This window comes from Leuciscus leuciscus (genome assembly GCF_965113295.1).
Source record: "Leuciscus leuciscus genome assembly, chromosome: 23".
NCBI lineage: Eukaryota > Metazoa > Chordata > Actinopteri > Cypriniformes > Leuciscidae > Leuciscus > Leuciscus leuciscus.
In genome coordinates this window covers 10,902,584-10,922,599 of record NC_138747.1, presented here as the reverse complement: position 1 = coordinate 10,922,599, position 20,016 = coordinate 10,902,584, and the positions used below count along the sequence as shown (strand labels likewise).

Sequence of the window (20,016 nt, the reverse complement as noted above, 5' to 3'; positions counted from 1 at the left end):
CATTACAAAGCTATAACTGAGATATATCCTGTTCACTCACTATGTAATTATCAGTGTGCTACAAGCAAATCATTTGGAATATTTAAAATTTCTGCTTTATACTGGCGATGTTTAAAAAAAGAATTAAGAATTAAAGAACATAAAATTGTCCACCAGGCAATATGGCCAACAAAGGGATCCAAAGAGACTCAAGGCAAATTAATCAAATGTCATAAGAATATTTAAACATTTTGCTCAGGTACACTCAGAGCATGGTCACAGTGATGCATGTTTCATCTAAATACACTAAAGTGTTGGTAAAATACATTTACATTTTTAATTTTTTTTATTCTATTTGGCAGACTGGCAATATGACTGACCACCAAAATTGGTGTCATTCTACTTTGCATTACCCAATAAATCTAAAACAAAACAGACCAGTGACTATAATTGCAAAATATATATATTTTTTTTTCTGACCAAATAAGTGCCGTCCCAAACTGCTTTGGGGAAAATTCAGGGAAGATCTGATGAATGGCTCTAGGATAAATTTTAAAACCTATAAATACATTTAGTTGGCTAAAAGTATAGCCAAATTGAGTCAGCTGTGTTCACAGTTCACTCAGTTCAGTTGCAACCTAAAATGTAAGTGCACATTTGACCTCTTGGTGGCGCTAGGGTGGGCTGAGATAAAGATTAGCCACCAGTAGTGTTCAGACTTCTGCCAATCAGTGCTCTAAATGTCACATCTTTTTATGGTTGTCGGGTGTGCCATAAAGTCAAAGCCACAAAAAGAGGAAGATAAAACTAACAGTTAAAATAAGTGTTTGGCTCCTAGAATGCAAAAATAGGTCAATCATTTGTAAACCAATATCTAGAAAAATATTCTACAAAATGTTCTCAATTTATAAAACATTGCTGTTTTCATGCAGCAAAAACTAAAGTCTATTACTGAAGACCATGACTTGACAGTTTATTCTCCAGCAGGGGGCTGAAAACCTCCACATGCTGTTGCAAAGCTTGACTAGAATACTGTAAAATCATGAAAAAAGGTTTGAGATCACGAGTCGTCAACTCTTAAAAACACACGCGCACACACAAAGAGAATTATTCTAAAAGAATAAAGACTTTTATTAAGCATTGTAAGTTGCATTCAATTTCCTTCAAATACATCACACCACAATCCATCAACAATCACTCAAACCCAACAGTAGTTCATTCTTTTACAACCCATGAGTTAGGGAGAAACTCCGATCAACTTACATCAAGGTAACCTACTTAGACTTGCGACAGGGGACTGAGGGGAATACACCATATTTCTGATCACTAATGTGCAATGAAAAGCATCAGGAGGATTAGATGGAGAAGTAATGATTCTCGTTTTAAAGTACGTTTAGAAGTTCTGAAAACACTAAAGTAAACATCAAAATGATTACAAGTGTACTTGCTTAGGCTAAACTCTCAAATGGGAGGGTCGAATGTTTCGCATAACTTGTTCTGAGCTAAGAAAAGGGGGAAGAATTTAAGATCAAAGCCATTTTTTTCCCAAAGATTGGTATGCTAGTGTGAATGCGGAAAACAGCAACAGAGAACAATAATGTATACAGTGATGAGTACACCAGGATTAACAATATTTAAAGTGGCTAGATAATGTTGGAGTAAATACAACAGAGGTCAATAAATCACAAAAATAATAAACTTAATGTTAGCGCAAATCAGTTACTGACTAACAGTTAACACCTTTTATAGGACTATTACTGATTATCAGCCTTTTCAAATTTTGCAGATGGGCACGGTATTTGTAATGAAGGAAGAAATAGGACAACATGCATTAGAACTACACACCTTTTTTTCTTTTTCTTTTTTATCGTGAGCCATGCAGAAAGTTTAGCTGAGACAGTTGTACTAATGTGCTACGTTTGATTCAAGAAACCACGTTGATCGTTGATCACTGATGCATGGAAAGAGACATTGGTGTTTTTTCCAAGAGCTCATTTGCAACTCGTGAGATTTTTCGAACCATTTCTTGACATATTACCTATAACCGCTAATGTATGACATATTGAAATCATCAGAACTTAAGATGCAGTTGTAATACTAGTTACTCAATGTCAAAACAACCGCACATTTGAAACAGGAGTAAACTCTCAGTGATGACACGGGAGAAACGCGTTCTTGGGTTTCTCTTTTTCAAATCGCGAGTTTTAGGTTCTCAAACAATAAAAAAAAGCATTTACTGTGACAATACGAACTCAATTACAATGGCAAATATATATATATATGGTACTTGAATCTCAACTTGCTAAAAACTAAAAGACTGGCAAATGAAAATTAGTATTTCGGTATCTGCATTTCATCGAGAAAGTAAAATAATTTCATGTAACCAGTTTTAAAACGTGTAATATCATTGATGAGGGAGAACACCGTCTTTCATCATTGAACTGGTAAGATTCTCTATTTATTGACTTGTATATATATGCTTTACCGAGAGGTATCCTCATCATTACTTGTGGCTTTAACTCGCTGACATCGAAGAGGGATTTCAAAAATTCGTAAGTCCTCATTTATCGCTTTCGGAGAGGAAAAAATGTACACCGACTGTAGGCCTTCCAGATATTCCTTAACACTTAACCTTCCATCAACCTTCACCCTCTCTATAAAAATAGGTTTACTCTTCTGCTTGTAAGACAGCGGCGCCCAGGACTTCATCTCTGCAGCCCTCGCCGTCTTCATTTAGTGCATTTAAATGAGGATTAGTATTGCACATTTTAGATTCGTTGCTAAAGGCACTTTCAGGTTGGTTTGGAGCCCTGCTTTCCCCTTCATTCCCACTGAGCTGGTCTGCCTCTTCACCCTCCACCAAGCCGTTCTCCGCCGCATCTTCTGAGGACAGATGTGGTGTTTTGGTCGCCAACTTGGGCTTCTTTCTGTCTTTTATCTCTTCATTGTTTGAGGCAGCATATGCAGGCTTGCTCTGTTAAAAATTAATTTTGCACCATGTCCATCAATCCAATCAGTGTAAAAATTAAGAATGAAAATGATGCCATCACTGATTTCTGAAGAATAACCACACACTACATTTAAATAATTGAATGATATGTCCCAGGACATGTGACCTCTGGAATTGATACACTACCATTTCGAATTTTGAGGTTGACTGGTATCATAGGCTACGTTCACACTGCAGGGCTTAATGCTCAATTCCGATTTTTTGAAAAAATTCGATTTTTTTGCAAGGCCGTTCACATTTCCAATTAAATGCGACCTTTCGTGATCTCCTGTGTGAACGTGAAATGACCCAGAAGTGACCCGCATGCGCAGAAGAGTACTCAACGGTCAACGACGTCACTTGTTGTTTGCGGAAGTAGCTAAACTTTAACTGTGATTCTCTCACACACACACACACAAGCGCGCGCAGCGACCGTTACACAAGAGCCAGACAGCAGCCGCTGACCTATCTAATATCAGATTCAGCACAAATAAGTTAACATAACGTATATATAATGGCCGTGGGCTTTTTTATTTATTTTTTATTAACGGGCTCGTCGAGGTCGACCCGTTCGGCAGATTTACCTCAGCTCGACGAATATGCAGTCCGTTTTCAGTTTCAAACCGACGACTACTTCAACGCAGAATTATGACGTTTTTCGCGTATCAATGACGTGCGGGTCGGATACATGCGACCTGGCCGTTCAGACTGAAGTCGCATTTCAAAAGATCGGATATGTATCGGATTTGGGACCACATACCCAAGTGGCCTGGGTCGCATTTGAAAAGATCGGATCTGTGTCGTTCAGACTGTCATGAAAAGATCAGATACGGGTCGCATAGGGGCAAAAAAAATCGGAATTGGGTCGTTTCAGCCTGCAGTGTGAACGTAGCCATAGTTATCTTATGCTCACCGAGGCTGAATTCATTTGATCAAAAATAAAGTAATATTGTGAAATATTACAATTTAAAAGAATTTTTTTTCTATTTTAATATATTTTAGAACGTAATTTATTCCTGTGATGTCAAAGCTGAATTTTCAGCATCATTACTCCAGTCTTCAGTGTCACATGAATGATGAGAAAACATTCTAATATGCAGATTTGGTTCTCAAGAAACATTTATTGTTATTAATTTGTATTCCTATAATATTTTGTTATTTTTATTAATTATAATTATTCATGATGTATTTTTTCCTCAGCATTATTTGATGAGTAGAAAGTTCAAAAGAACAGTATTTATTTGAAAGAGAAATCTTTTGTAACATTAAAAATGTCTGTCCCTTTATTTTATTCAGCAAGGATGCATTAAATTGATAATTTCTTTAAAAACATTTTTTACTGATCCTACACTTTTGAACTGCAGTGTATATACTCAAACAATATGAATATAACATTCACCTGGTATGATCCCTGACTCTTGAACCCTCTACTGTAGTATTTGGTTCCTCGACCAAAGGTCCTTATAACAGGAGTAGAAATCACACCTCTTGGATGACTGTTCAAAGAAAGGAATTACATTTAAAGAAATATTATACAGGGCTTGACATTAACTTTTTTTGCCCACTGGCCACTGTGGCTAGTGGTTTTCCAAAGTTACTAGTCACTCAGAATTTTCAATGACCACGATTTTGACATCAATACAATGGGGAGAAACTCCCATATAGATATTTTTAATATTATCTCATAATTTGGCAGCATGTATATTAAGCTGCTGTCACTTTAAGACCTGACGCATGGACCCATTATACTGATAAACATGCATTTGGCGGGTGTAAATGTCGGGCCCTGTATACAACATTTAAACGCAGATATTTCTGCAACAGAGACAAATACAAACAGCGAGTAAGCAAGTCAATTAAAAATAAACTGTACTGCCCAGAAAAGTAAATATAAATGTATTTTTGGAATAAGATGATAAAAATATAAACATTAATTTTATTTATAAACTAGCATTAATAAAGAAAAATGACTGGATGCTTACCCTCTGGTTGGTCCACCAACTGACACTACCTGTATGGGAAACGCGGCTCTTCCTCTTCCACGACGACTACCGGCCCACTGACCCACCACTGTGCCTGCAATCTCAAGCTTACCACCCTGTGAAGGGATAGCTTGAAGGCCTACTTGAGAGGAATGAAATGAACAACGTAACTTTAATAACTCTGAAGAAGCTGCATACTTAAAGCTGCAGTTTGTACATTTTTTTGTGTTCAAAATGTACAAAATGTATATAATGAGCAAGTACATCATGCATCCATTTTCCAAACCGCGTTTTTATCTTATCCTGAATCACTACGGTACACCTATAATACGTTTTTATGTTCTGACTATTTTACACTGGTTCGGGTTGTGCCACTGCGGAGTAGCCCAGTAACTGCGTGACTCGTCATATACATAAACAGAGAGAAGTAACTCCGCCTACAATGTTCTTCCGCAAGACGCATGCAGTTCTGTTTATTAACCGCTAGAGCGCAAAATGTTACAGACTACAGCTTAGAATCGGTTGACCAAGTTCACAAAACCACTATTTTCAGACTATTAATGGTAAGAGTGAAACGGTCTCTTCTTCACTCGTCTGCATTTGACATTTTTCCCATCAAACGCTGACGCTACTTTTTATACAATGTGATGCGTTTCCGTAACTGTCCAAAGCATGTGATCATTGAAAAAAATAATTATTTTATAGTATTATATGCAGTGAGAAAGGCTATGTCATTTGGCATTGCATTATAAATATACCTTATCCTTATGAAAATACCAGAGATGGCTTAAAGTACACAGATAAACCATCATACGTAAATTCTCATCATGTTTAATCAGGCAAAATGTCTCTATCTGCGTTTTATACAGCTACAATTATTGCCGGATGTCTTTGTCCATTTTAGGGATTTCCTGGAACTTATTACTCATGAGTCACACTTGTCGGCTTTCTTTCCGAGGGCGAGTATGAAAACAAATTACATGTCAGAGTTTAGCGCTCCATAATGCTCACATTGTCCTATTTTTGGTCAAAATAGAAAAAAAAATATCCTGCTCTCTAAAGAACACGGGTTCAGCGGGGTTTTAAAGCCGGGTTAAAACGATGATAAACCAGGGTTAAGCGCAGTGTGAAAAGCCCTTCATTGATTCATTCCTCACTTTTACTACCTAGTAATAAACATGACTTACATGGTATTAGCATGCTACTTTTAAAAGAACATTATTGTGTTCAAACATTTCACATCTAAGCTACTAAAACAATTACTAATGAAAAGGTGTTTGTGAATGTGTACTACCAACCAGTCTAGCAATCATTCTTACCAGGCATGCCCCTGCCTCGAGCCTGCAGTGGGGGCAGAGGAGGTGGTGGAGGGTAGAAGCTGTTGTTGTGGTGGTAGAAAGGCATTGCGTGTGGAGGTGGAGGGGGGAATGCGATGGGCTGGAGTGGCCGAGAGAAGTTCAGACCCTCCAGGATACTCTGACGCATTTTCTCCACCTTGGCAACTAGCTCTGTCTGGAGACAACAAGAGGACACATTTTAGATCGGCTATAACTCTGGATTGCAATCGCAGACTTACAATTTCGTCCTTACATTATAGAAAAAACTTAATGTGAAATGAGATTTCACATTAAAAGATTACTTAAACCGTACATCAGTTTACACCTTCGATTCTGTGGATTAAAGATTAACAATTAAGTCAATATTACAGTATATATTGTGCAAACAATGAATTACAGTGAGCTTCAGAACCATAAATTCAAGTGCGCTACAGACTGCAAGCTCAAAAACATCTTTGTTAAACATTTAAAAGTAGAGAAAGGTATAGTTGTGATATAATTTATATATTATTATAGGTTTTGTTTGGGTTCAGTGTTTGCAAATATAGAATATGTGAGCACCTCTGGTTGATGTCTTAATATTTAATATAATTTTAATGCATTTTATATATACACTACCATTCAAAAGTTTGGGGTCAGTAAGAAATCTCTTATGCTCATAACGGCTGCATTTATTTAATATAAATACAGTTAACTGTAATATTGTGAAATCTTTGTGAATATTGTGATCTATTGTGAAAATTTTAAATAATTGATCATTTCAATATACTTTAAAGTGTGATTTGTTTTCAGGATTCCTTGATGAATAGAAAGTTAATTTTAAATAGATCAATTTAATGTGCCCTTGCTGAATAAAAGAAAGGAAAAAAATATTTTTTTTATATTTATATTTATATTTATATTTATATATATATATATATATATTATATATATATATATATCTTACTGACCTCAAATGTTTGAACAATAATAATAAATAAACACTTTTGCTTTTTTCCCCCCTAAACTAAAATGCATTAACTACAAACACACCCCAAATTATTTACATGGAATTACAAAATGCTAGTTTAATTTCTTCAGTCACCCAAGATTGTTTATTTGCAGCCTCAGGTGTCAATTTAGTATCAAAAAGTTTTGTTGGTTCTGGTTTTGTACTGAACAATTTGTTTCAAGAAAAATTTGTTTCAATCCATCCCTAGCACAGTTCTATCATCAATCTTTTCTGCTGTAATACTTCAATCTGGTGTGTCAGTTTAAGGTCAGTTAAGTCGTTCTGTCTGTTAATCATGTGACAAACTTTTATGCATGGAAAAAAAACAGTGTTGCCATGCCAATTATACCTGACCGTCGCAGAGGTCAATGAGTGGGGCCTTGTCTCTGTTGGCCCGGATGAGTTTACTCTGTAGCAGCTTGCCGTCAAAGTACATCCATGGACAGCAGTGTTCCCAGGGAATGGGCTGCCCGCACACGTCATTGGCAAACAACGCCATATCCACTCCACTCATAAAAAGAGCAGCCACCTGAACGCCGCGTGGATCCAGGTTATCAATCTGGAGGCGACAGATGCAGTGACAGTTAAACAAAGCTCTTAAGGTTAAATAAGCAACATGCTAAACCACCCGGCAGATTACAACCCCCTCCTCCCTCAGCCAAAAGCACAAAGCAAGCATGAACAAATCATAGTCTATCCATACATGTAGACTAATGCACAAACCACACCAGCCAATTCACGAACAGCCAGCGAGAGCAACCAGCAAAGGCAGCAGCGAAGCAAAAAGCGCGTATAGATCGACAGAGCTGACAGACATGGACAAACACGACACAGCACAGCAGGTGTGGATGGTTCACGTGTTTTTATGAGCTCACAGCAACAGACTGAAATGAGCAGGGGGAAAAAGCAGCTCAGCCAGGCAAGTAAACCATCTACACAAAAAGACCACATTCCTAGCACTCAAGTTGCTCAAATGCCATGTCTTTTCCCGCAAAACCGACTATCAGATGAAAACATGCTTTCACAAAAGCATCAAGGCCAATCAGCCTGGCAAGCGTTCTTACAAAATAAGAAGTGTCCAGAAAAATACTTAAAACCTCACTTTTTGAAACGCAACTGGCTATTTGCTTGAAATACATTACCATGTAAACATATCAGATTATTCATTAAACTGGATAAGCCGGTTCAAACCAAATCTAAATGTGAAACACATACACAAGCTTTAAAATAAATGTATTAATTTATCCATGAACTCCTTCACAGAGTATTTACTTATTTTAACACTTTAATGAGAACACTTAGTTCGGATGCCAAAAAATGTGTACAGGTATCCATACTTAAAACAAATCATAAAAAGTCATTGTCATAATGATGAAAAGTTTTGTGGGCAAACAATTATTTTTGAATATTTTGCCCTTTCTTTTTTGGATGCCAAACAATTCATTCAAGAAATCCAAATGTGTTCTCATACTCAGCACAAACAGCTTTGCATACAAACAATTATCTGCGGATATTTAAACTTTTGCTTCTCACGTTTGTATGACAAAATTTATCCAAACTTTTCTTTTAGAGATAACATTTGTCGTCAGGCTCTGTGCAAATAATTTGCTCACAGCATTTTTTTGTGAATATTTTCCTTTCATGTCGTTCTGTTGCATATGCCTTGATGTGAACAGGCCTTTAATGTGGGTTTATGGGTATTCTCTGGACGCTCCTCGTGCAACATTCTCCACATAAATCACCTTCAGGTCCTGCAGCTGGTCAGGCTCATAAAGTTTAGGAGAAAGTGCTTGAGCTAGGAAAGCGTCAAGTTCGTTACGACGCAAAATTCTTACTCCTGGCCATTGTAACATAAACCTGAATTAAAACACAAAGGAGTGAAATATTACAAATTAACAAGAGCTGACACTGAAGGCCCTTACTGCAATGGTTTAAGCCATTTGTAATCTGTGGGAAAGCATTTAACTACCATGTTTTTTTTTATTTGACTTTAGAAATAGAAACGGTGTTTAGATGCTTACCGTAGTACGCAACAGAGCACCATGAGTGGTGTGGGGACATTGGCAGGGTTCAGCATAGCTGGAGTGTCCGACCTCATGCAGGCCAAAAAAGCCCTCATCCTCCGGTTCTTGTCCTCCACTGCCTTGCCCAGCCAGAGTTTCTTCAGGTTTGGACAGGTCCACTCCCGAAAGGGAAGTGCTTCTACTAGTTCAGGGGTGTGTGGAGATTTGCCTTTGTAAGCAGCCCATTCTTTTATTATCACTGTTGGATCTACAATGTCACAAAACAAAAACACTGTTTAGTCTGCAGATGTGACTAAACATCAAGAACTAATTAGCTTAACATGACGTTTGACAACATATAGCATGAAATCGAACATTTAAAAAAACTTGGCAAAGACATTTAAAAAATATTGAGTGTAAACAAACAAATGTAATATTTGAATATATATATATATATATATATATATATATGAAAATAGCCAAATATTTTCTTATTGGTGGATCATGGGTAATGCCGTTTTTTTCACTAAGAATGTAGCCATTTATTTTCCCCGAGTTCTATGGAGACATACATTGTTAATCCCAGAGCTCTTAGTAGATCTGCTTTGACAGGATTTTCTCTAATTGAATAAATGAATGGAATGTTTACTTTTGAATAATGGAGAGTTCCTGTTCTATTTTCACATCTTGTATTCTATTTTCCACTGAGGGAAAAAAGACGTCAGCATTAAAAGAGCTAATGTTAGTTCTTGAATGATGCTAATTATTGAAAAAAATTATTTGCCTGCATGAGACCAAGAATAACAAGCTAATGTCAACACTCAAGTGCACTACTCTGTGAGTAATTATATCAGCCATCAACAGTCCTCTGGAGAGAGTTCAGGCAATAACAGCAGGGTTGGGAACTAACAATTTCAAGTACTCTCTGAATACTGGAACGTTGGACCAACCGATCTGATCAAATACACATTTTTCAATATTCAATTAACAATTCAGGAACATGTATCAGTATTGAACAACATCAGCAGAATTATAAACTGATTTAGATAAAAATGTGAAATTTAGAAATTTCTATATTATGACTTTATAAATTAATGCAAATTCACCCCAAGTTTGAGTATTTATTTTAGTTGAAAAGTCAATTTATTTATTTTTAACTTCAACATTCCAATAAGTATATAAAATCTTTTAGTTTGGAATTCTACATTTTTGCCTTTTTATAAACATCTATTAATGGAACTTCTGAATAATACCGTTAGGGAAGATGACAGAAGTTATGATAGATTTATTTTGAATTATTTCCAAAATGTAGCCTTTTTTGGAATAATTGGTAAAGGTCTAGCTTATGAATATTAATTACATTAATTACTGTTTGTTCCAAAAAGGTTGGCTAATAATGTTAGCAATACAATATTAATATTCGTGAACAAAGTTTTCTCCGTAATCTGTCATTTGTATTTGCCAAATTGCTAATAGCTTATACAATTTTGATGGTACTTCAAAAACGCATAAAACTGGTGTTGTTACATATTTCGATTTTTTTTTTTTTTTTTAAATACTCTGGAACCATAGACAAATTATTTCCTGACTGTTGCAAATGAGATGTTTAGTTCTGTTACTCACAATCCGGGAGGCGATTTCTCCTCATGGCGAGTCTCTCTGCCTTCTTTTTGGCCTCGGCCAGGCTGAAGAGCACCCCGTAAACATATTGACGGATTGGCCGGTACAGCTGCACCGCAGAGGGCAGGTCTTTGTTAGCTTCATCCTCAATGGTGACAGATAACTTTAGCTCACCCTGCAAAAAAACCCATCAAACACCGTCAATCATAACAGTTTAATAAGGAATAGTTACAGTTGAGATGCTAGTAACTAAAGGTTGACCTTGGTAAGAACATGGTAGATGTACGGGTACATGAGGCCCTTTTTGTGTCTGTGCTCAGCGACTCGTAGCACCTCTGGTGCCACCATTGGTAAAGGGGGAGTAGTAATATCCATGTGATTTCTTGTTGGCATAGAGAGGAGGGATGGAATCTGGGCATTGACCCCTACGTGACCTCTGACCACCAGGCCTTGGTTTACAGGGGAGGTCACAGATGGATCAGACTGAAAGAGAAATCAAAGAATTCACTAAATGGATATAAAATTATTGCATCAAGATTATCTATTATCTTTAAACAATCTTTAAATTTTGACATATAAAGCTAAAAAGTAGACCTACTTTATTTTGGTCCCCATGGTCTCCTTCTGGGATATTGTCCATTTGGTTTCTCTGTTTGTCCCATCCCTTATGGTCACTTACATGGCTACATTTGAGAATGAAAGGATGCAATGATATTAATTTCGTCAGGTACCAATAAGCTGATATATATGCCTGCTAACAAATTAATGGCCAATATTAAAATTCTACACTATTTTGTCTAAACAAATTTGTAAAAAAATTTAAATAAATATCACTAAACATTTGAATCAATAGTTTAAATACTACAAGTGAATTTAGGCATCACAACATTATAATGTATGGTACAAAAATTTGACATTCATTTTGTAATTTACTAAAGATAACATTTATCTTTTTTTTTTTTATGGGGGGAAATTAACATACTTTTGTCCCTTTACTGGTAAAATATCCAATATCAACAGTGCATATATATAAATAATAAACCATACAAAATGTTTATATCAGCTGATACAGTTTCCGTAGCAGAAATAATAGTAGTAAGCATCAAAACAGTAACTCCCACAAAACTGTCTTTTGAAAAGACACATTTCCCACATACATTCCCTTGTTCTCAGTTACTCACTTGGCAGTGGAGCCTGTGTTTTCCTCGTTTTCTGAGGACGAGGATGTGGATGACATGGTGAAGAAGGCCGGGTCTGTGTGGTTGTGAGCAGGGTTAATAGGGGACAACCTCTCGTAGAGCGGCGTGTGCTCCTTCCCGTCACTAGGAATGTTGCTGTAGCTGTTCTGTTCTATGAGCCCTTTACCCGACAGGTCCGCCTCATGGACAGGCTCGGCCAACGGAGGGCCGGAATAGCCATGCTGGACCTAGGGGAATGAACGAAAACATGTATTTGTCAGTGTGATGAGTGAGCGCGAGTCATTCAGGATGGACCATAATGGTGAAATGGTACTCACCCCAGGTTTGCCTGGAATGTTAAGCATCTGCGGTGCTGCTGGCACTCCCATCTGATTTGGTCTGACTGCAGGCATATACAAGTGTAACAAAAAAAAATCTGGTTCAATCTCTGAGGCAAAAACAGGGGGGGAAAAAACGTAGAGGAACTTGGAAAGAAAAACAGCAATACTGAGAAATGACTAAAAATCCCTTACTGAGATTCTTGTTATACCGCACATCCACCCACCCTAGAAACTGACCTTGATGCATTCAAAATGTGTGTAGGCACAGACATGTATTGAAGTTTATGAAATGCAGCTCTTGCAGTCCTGCCCATACCATTCTATGCAAGCTAGTTTCCACCAGGGAAAAAAAGGTAATTGCAACTTTTTTTTTTTTTAAATCACACAATTCTGACATTTTTAGTCAAGTTATAAACTCATAATTGCAAGTTTACATCTCGCAAATCGATATTTTACCTCCGAACTTGCAATTTAGATTTATTTCCCTCAGAATTCTGAGTTTATATCTTAAAATTCAGAATCCAAATTGTAAGATATAAAAGGGTAACTGCGACTTTTTATCATACAATTATGACTTGAATTCCTAAATAACATCTTGCAATTGAAAGTTATAAACATGTAATTGCGAGTTTACATCTTGCAATTCTGACTTCTGTGTTAACATCTCGCAATCTTTTTTCCCTTGGAATTTCACGTTTATATCTCTGTTGAGTCAGTTCTAAACTATTTCTCAATTCAGAGCATTGCGAGAAACAAGTCTGAATAGTGAGATAAAACTCTCTATGGGTATAATCTCTATTGATGGGGGAGTCAGAAATGCAAGGTAAAAGTCACAATTACCTTTTTTTTCTTTATTATTCCATGGCAGAAATAAGCTTCCATAACATTCTGACAGCATCAGAACATTAAAAATCATGCATAAAGTTGACCTGTCTAAATTCGGAAAAGACTGTATTATAATTCTACAAGACAATCCCTCTAATTTGTCAAACATGCTCTAACTAATTGGAAGATGTCGAATCGAATTCTCCTCTCGTCTCATAACTGTTCAATTGACACCGTTTCAATGGAGCTGTTGAAAGTTTTCAGGCGAGCGGAGGAGAGTTTCTCCAGACTAGCAGCTCTCTGTGCAAGAGTCCTTTCTAAAGAACCCTATTTGTATGCACAGGGCACAGCAGCCATTCCAAGTGCACACAAGGTCCGGGGCAAGTGGGAAAATTTCTCACATTACTGTGAGGGCTGAGACCGAGAGAGGTGGTTAAGAAAGAGACAGAGCGTGCCTCTAAAACCTGGCCTCAAACACAGACAGGAAAACATAACACCAAGCAAGCAAGCATTAGTAGACATGTCCTGCTCCAAGAATTTAACAAGCACGAACCAACAGGAACAAATGACGTTCAGTGGAAGATGGAAAATCAAAAATATAGATAATCTTACCTAAATAGGGGGGGAAGTAAGGGGGCTTGCTGGCGTTGGCGTAATACTCCACTGCTTTTTTGAAACGGATAACTTTGTCATCGGTTCTGGACTAGAATGCAAAACCACAGAATTAACACACATGGTCCATAATTCTTTGTATTAAAGGCATAACATTTAATCGTTTACTTTCCCCCATGTTGTTCTCATCCCTGGTTAACTTTATTCTGAGGCACACAAAATATATTTTGAAAAAATATAAACAATTTGTTGTTTTGGACCCCATTGACTTTCATTGCATGGACAAAAATAGCCAAAATGTTCTTCAAATGTCTTCTTTTGTGTTCTGTATAAGAAAGTCATGACAACAACATGAAGGTAGGGCTGCGTAATTTCTGGGGAAATATAACTGAGAATTTTCTGATAAACAATTTATTTGTGATTTCAAATGTGTTTTTAAAGCTTGATTGTATAGTTGCCTTTATTCTAAATCAATTGTGCAGCCCTACATCATTTTCATTTTTGGGTGAACTATCATTTTAAAGGTGCTACAATGGTGCCTTAGCTTACCTGAGAGTGCTTAAATATGTCTTTAGTGATTGTGTCCAGATCATGGACATCCTGTAAGTTGCGGACATAGTCTGCCACGGCTCTTATGACGACATCACATGGAGGAAGAACGAGTTGGTGCGCGCGGACCTGGGTCAGAGAAAACAACCCATCACACCCCCAGCAAAAGCTCCTTCTGCTTAAAATGTGATGGGCATCATAGGAGTACATATCTGACTGGGTACAATCCGATACGTGTACAAACACACAGATATTAGGTTAATCAAGCTTAATTGACAATGGAAATCATAAACTGCTAAAAATAAATAAAGAAAGGCTTTTTTTTTTTTTTTACAATAACCACCAAGTAATTACTAAACATAGATAGACCCAAACACAGACATACACAAACATAAGTCGAGAATGACAGCGACAAAAGGTGACTAAGCACGCGTGGATCTCCAAGTTAGGTGTTAAAATCGAGTAAAGCCCACTCTATTCTAGCTCACAGCGAATCAATAAAGCCATCTGTCAAGCAACAGTAACAAGTGGAAAAGAGAAGATAGCAGAAGGTTACGCATGGAGCCATTCCTCCGCTTAACTCTTTCCTTTATAGTCGCTGTAGTTGATTTGCTTGGGCGAGATTCAAAGACTGAGTATTTAAACCAAAAGAGTTCACGTTGAGGACAATGCTGAAGTGATTTTGCATGGTCCTTATAAGTTATTTTCCAGACTTCATATCAATCTCGTTGTCAAGGAAACTGATGACAGTGGCTTGTAACTGAGGAAATCTAATGAGAACTGAAGTCTTATTTTTTGCAACATGTAGGCCTGGTTTCACAGACAGGGCTTAGATTAAGCCAGGATTAGGTATAGTTCAATTAAGACATTTAAGTAGCTTTTATAAATGTGCATTGAAAAAAAAAACATTACTGGTGTGCATCTAGAGACAAAACAATGGCACTGATATATTTTAAGATATGTCAGTGCAAGATACTTTCAGTTAAAACAGCTCAAACATGCATTTTAGTCTGGGACTAGGCTTGAGCCTTGTCTGTGAACCCAGGGGCTAAACATTTACTGGTCAAAATAGAAAAACTGAAGTATTTAAATTGTTAGACACAACACATTAACTTCTATTACATAACGTATTTGTGAGTAAAACAGGATATTCAACGAGCATACCAGAATGGAGCCAGACTGAATGCATGTTTGCTAAAAATGTTAGCTATTTGGCCATTAAGTGCTAAGTATTAATGAACACAGCTAAATGATAAGTGAATATATGCAGACCAAGACAAAATCAATAAAATAAAAATGTAATAAGTGGCTTTACCTTCAAGGATGCTAAAGGGTGCTCAGGACCAAGTAAACTCCAGTGAAAGGCAGCCAAGTCTTCATCAGGCAGTATGTGATTACCTTCAAAAACAGCATCAAGTTTTATATGATCATGTATCGCAGAAGTACTAACTTTTTACACTTTTTTTTTTATTGCAGCTGTAAAACATTTTTCAGCCATGAAATTGAATGATTTGTGACAATATTGATAACATTTGAGCAATTATTTTATTAAATTATTCGACATGTTTTTTTCTTTGGAAAATAGAAAGCTCAAAAGAGCATTTATTTGAAAAAGTAATCTTTTGCAATTATGTATTTACTGTCACTTTTGATCAATTATTTATTTTATTTTTTTAAGTGCCCCTATTATGCCATTTTAAAGATCCCTAATTTTATTTTGGAGATCTCCTACAATAGGTTTACATGCATTCAACGTAAAAAACAACAACAAAAAAACACTTTAATCTTCTCATTATATACATTACCTAATTTCTCAGAGTCTAAAAATAGTTCATTCGAAGATTCGGTCTCTCTAAACCCCTCCTTCTCCAAGAGCTTACTCTTCTCTGATTGGTCTATTGTTGTTGGTCAACCACTTACACAGCATGTGTATGGGAAACAAAACGCCTATAGAACTTATTCAGAGCAGCGCCATGACAGGTTTTAAAGTGAGGGATAGACTTAGTGTTTTCAATGGCATCCACTGTAAAAAAAAAAAAAAAAAGTGTGTATAAAGCGCCCAGATCACTTATAATTTTCCACAGCTCGTATTGTCGGGAGTTTTTTTGGTCAACTGAATTTTCTTGGAAACCTATTTTTGCAGTGTTTCATCAGCAGAACAATCCAAAGACTCATTAAAGAGTAGTAGAACCCACTGAAGAGATGCATGTCTATCCCTCTCAGCCTCACTATTATTCCAGTTTCAAATCAAAGATGGCGCTGCTGTGAATAAGGTCTCTTCCCATATCTTAATTTCAGCTCTGGATCTTCCTTGTTTGCACAGTGACACGGACTGTAACTATGGCGTCAGTTTTTCCGTATCAATTCGAGTGAGAGTCCTCATCCTTTTTAATTGCATGCAAAGTGGAATTGTAGAGCTGAAAACAGCCTCTTCTCGACAACAAGAACCAATCTCTTCCAGGCCTCGGCTACAACTACAGTGTTTGAAGTCGGGTCAAAGTAGAGTTTGTTCGAGGCCAGCCAATGAAGACTGGCATTAGCCATAAGCTGGCATTGTGCATATTTGTTACATTGTTAAGTATGTATGTAACAGGAAGTGAGGCCGGAATTGCTGACGGTTCATGTCGGAAGTTCAGAATCGATTCTTTCTTTTAGGAGGCAACAACTTTAATTATGCAATTTGATCTTTAAGACTTTGCAGACCTTTTACATCCAGCAAAGTTACTTTACACACTGCATGAAAGGTTATACTCAAAAAAGCATAATAGGGGGACTTAAAAAAAGAAACTAGACCCCAAACAAAGGTAATGCAGGACTTGATTAGATTAGATGGAATAAATATTATAAAGACAAAGCATTTTGTCTTTGGAAAAACATTCACAATAAGACTAAGAACATGCATTAGGGTTAGTGTAGGTGTCATGTTGTAGTGAAACTTGCTTGGCAATCCTACAAACCTACCTAAAAGTGAAGCGAAAATGACAAAACGATTTGGATTGAGATTAAGTTGCTTGGCAACTTCGTGCATCAGGTATTGGCTGGTGGTGAGGCTTTTGCCGTTGCGGCTGAGTTTGAGAGCATGGGCACTGAAGTAGTACGGGATGTTGCACAGGGCGTAATCAGAATCATAGGCAACCAGGCCATGGAACCCATTTTCTCTAAATAAGGCAATCACTTCCTGGTGATGATCCTCGATGGTCTGGACAACCTGAGTGAGGAAGCAAATTACAGAAAGGCTCATTAGAAGAACGAAAACAAATTGACTATACTGCAGGGTTTCACAGATTTCCATGAAAGGATGTGTGGCACGTTTAGTCTAGGAAATGTTACTTCTTCTAATTGCATCACATAATGGCTTCTCGGTCAAATGCTTTAATCGATTAGCACTATTTGAAAGAATCAATGATGAGATGATTCTGGGCTGTGATGTGAATTTTAAAACTATACATTGAGCAACAGGATGTTCTGTGGCCTTTACTTGACAGGAAAACAAGGCATGACTCGTGAACAAATACATTTTTAAATCCATCATATTGCACACATCCTGGCCCACATTTCCGTTTCAGAATTGATCTGAAGTTTATGAGTACAGGAGATAAGTACCGGTAGATAGAAATCCCAGGAGTATAATTATCCATGCTAACAATCCATATTACATACATTTAAAAACTTTTGCTGAAAGAATAACTAAATGCAAACAAAAGTGTTTATGGGCAAGAATCTAGTAAGTCATGTCTCTCTTCTCAGAACAGGGCCCATAAACTTAGTCTCAGCCTGTACTGCTGCTAAATCTCAGCAGAAGTGACGCAAGAGAGCGTGCAGCCAATCACAGAGCAGTGCTTACTATTTCTGTGTCACAAAAGTGTGACGCAACAACCAATCACAGAAAAGAAGAGGTGGCGCTTCCTTTTGCCAGCACGACCTACTACTAACATCGCTTCATTCCTGCATTCATACATAAATGCATGTTTTTCTTCTATTCTGAGGTTTCTCTGTGTTCACTTAATGCCTGTGGAAATGAGATCTGATCAGATACCACCAGTCCTGCAGATTTGTGTCCAAGACCCTGCACACCAAACCCATGTATTTATTTTCCAACAAGTTGGATGCTTGCTGAAAACCAGCCTTAACTGATTAGCTGGCTTGTAGGTTGGTTTTAGAGAAGTTTGGGGCAGTTTTCAGCTCTTCAAGCAGGGTGAAATATTAAACCAGTGGAAAATCTTGGTTCTAACATGTTTGTGTATATGAATTAATGCAACATGTAAACCAAGGTTGGGCTTTATTCACATTTGAAGAACACTGTTTCACTGTCAGTCTAGTTTGATTACCTCCCCTTGGTCTAATGACTGGTTTTGGAAACTTTTCAGCTTAACCTGACTCTGAGACCAGCTTAAATCAGCTAAGACAAGCAAACGATATTTTACTGTTTTTGTTAAACTGGATACACGACAACACGAATTAAGTCTAGGCCACCTGCTAGCTGCCAATCCACTGTCATGTAAGACGAGCACTTGCTTGATCACTTGATCTGGGTCTGGTTCTGCTAAGCTAATGTCAAAAACACCCCGAGCATCTGCCGCTACTCACCCCGATGTGGAACCTGAGGAGCGCCAGGCGGATGCAGTGGGCCATGCACACCGGGGGCAGGAACCAGACCTTGGGCGGTGGGGTTCCCTTGTTCTGGATATGGCTGACGATCTGCTGGGCGGTCTGCCTCTCGTTCACCTGTCGCTTGACCCACTCGTGGAGACGGCCTTTCTCCAGGGCGCCATTGAAGCACACTAGCAGCTCGATGTTGCCGTTGAAACAGGCTTTGGCGAGGGCTGCGAGGTACCCAAGCATGTGGTTCCACTGGCCTCCGCTCACCCAGTCGGTGTAGAAGCCGCCGTAGAGCCGGTGCAGGCAGTTCTCGGCGTCAACCAGCAGCCGGAGCGGAGTTTGAGGGGGTCTCTGCCGGCCGCCGCCGACCAGACTACCCCGGGCGAGCTTCTGGAGCTCCACTGGCACCACGGCATTGGGGCAATGCTTCTCAATGTATTCCTGGAAACCCTGCACACCCATGACTGTTGTTTTATAATATGATATCTACTGTTATTTCGGGTTAAGTAAGAACGTAAAATTATCTGGAGGAAATGGAGACAGAGCGAGAGAGAGTTGCAAGCAAGCAGCCTCTCCCGAATGCTGAAAACCGGATTGAAGAATATTGCGGCGGATGTGATAGTTGATCAATCGAAAATCAATCAAATCGGAGATGCATCTGTAGTTTTTGGTGAGTTGTTTTTTGGTTCATGGCTGCTTGCCGCCATGTGCACCCTTATGGAGCCATGTCTGCGGTCTGGATGTATCTGGTGAGTAGGAAAGACAGGAGAGGAGCGACGCAGGGCACGTACAGTCAGTCACCGGAGGAGGAGTCTGGAGTTCAGTGGGCGCGGTTCTCGTGGAGGAGAACTGTTGCACGTTATGATACTCTTGCTAATATAAAACGTCTCATAATGGCTAACCGTAGCCTATTACAAATATATATATTTTTTAAAAGTTCAACATTTTAGCAATAACTATTCCTACTATGTAAATAGTAGGAATAAATAACGTGTATAGCCTACTATATAG

General features: G+C 37.9%; 1 protein-coding gene across 2 annotated transcripts; it reads right to left on the bottom strand.

Moving 5' to 3' along the window:
* Nucleotides 1-1,081: 1,081 nt before the first annotated feature.
* LOC309487373 (constitutive coactivator of PPAR-gamma-like protein 1 homolog) lies at nucleotides 1,082-19,816 on the bottom strand. 2 transcript variants are annotated; one of them, XM_082155014.1, is made up of 17 exons: nucleotides 18,994-19,816; nucleotides 17,368-17,614; nucleotides 15,722-15,804; nucleotides 14,407-14,535; nucleotides 13,858-13,948; nucleotides 12,418-12,482; nucleotides 12,083-12,327; nucleotides 11,500-11,584; nucleotides 11,163-11,384; nucleotides 10,905-11,076; nucleotides 9,300-9,549; nucleotides 9,021-9,135; nucleotides 7,628-7,837; nucleotides 6,270-6,462; nucleotides 4,951-5,089; nucleotides 4,368-4,464; nucleotides 1,082-2,953 (listed from the first exon to the last, which is right to left on the bottom strand). In XM_082155014.1, exons 1-17 carry the CDS (start codon nucleotides 19,465-19,467, stop codon nucleotides 2,648-2,650), a joined length of 3,123 nt encoding a protein of 1,040 aa, XP_082011140.1. In that variant the 5' UTR covers nucleotides 19,468-19,816; the 3' UTR covers nucleotides 1,082-2,647. The 2 variants fall into 2 exon arrangements, with proteins under 2 accessions (XP_082011140.1, XP_082011139.1); XM_082155013.1 differs by having other exon boundaries at nucleotides 4,951-5,092; nucleotides 18,994-19,815.
* Nucleotides 19,817-20,016: the final 200 nt, after the last annotated feature.

Excerpts from the sequence above, each read along its gene's own strand:
- LOC309487373 (XM_082155013.1), bottom strand. The coding sequence starts at position 19,467 with ATGGGTGTGCAGGGTTTCCAGGAATACATTGAGAAGCATTGCCCCAAT. Across the intron at positions 15,805-17,367 it reads CATTTTCGCTTCACTTTTAG|GTAATCACATACTGCCTGAT; the intron begins GTAGGTTTGTAG and ends CTGTTTTTGAAG. Across the intron at positions 9,550-10,904 it reads GAGAAATCGCCTCCCGGATT|ATCCAACAGTGATAATAAAA; the intron begins GTGAGTAACAGA and ends GTGACATTGTAG.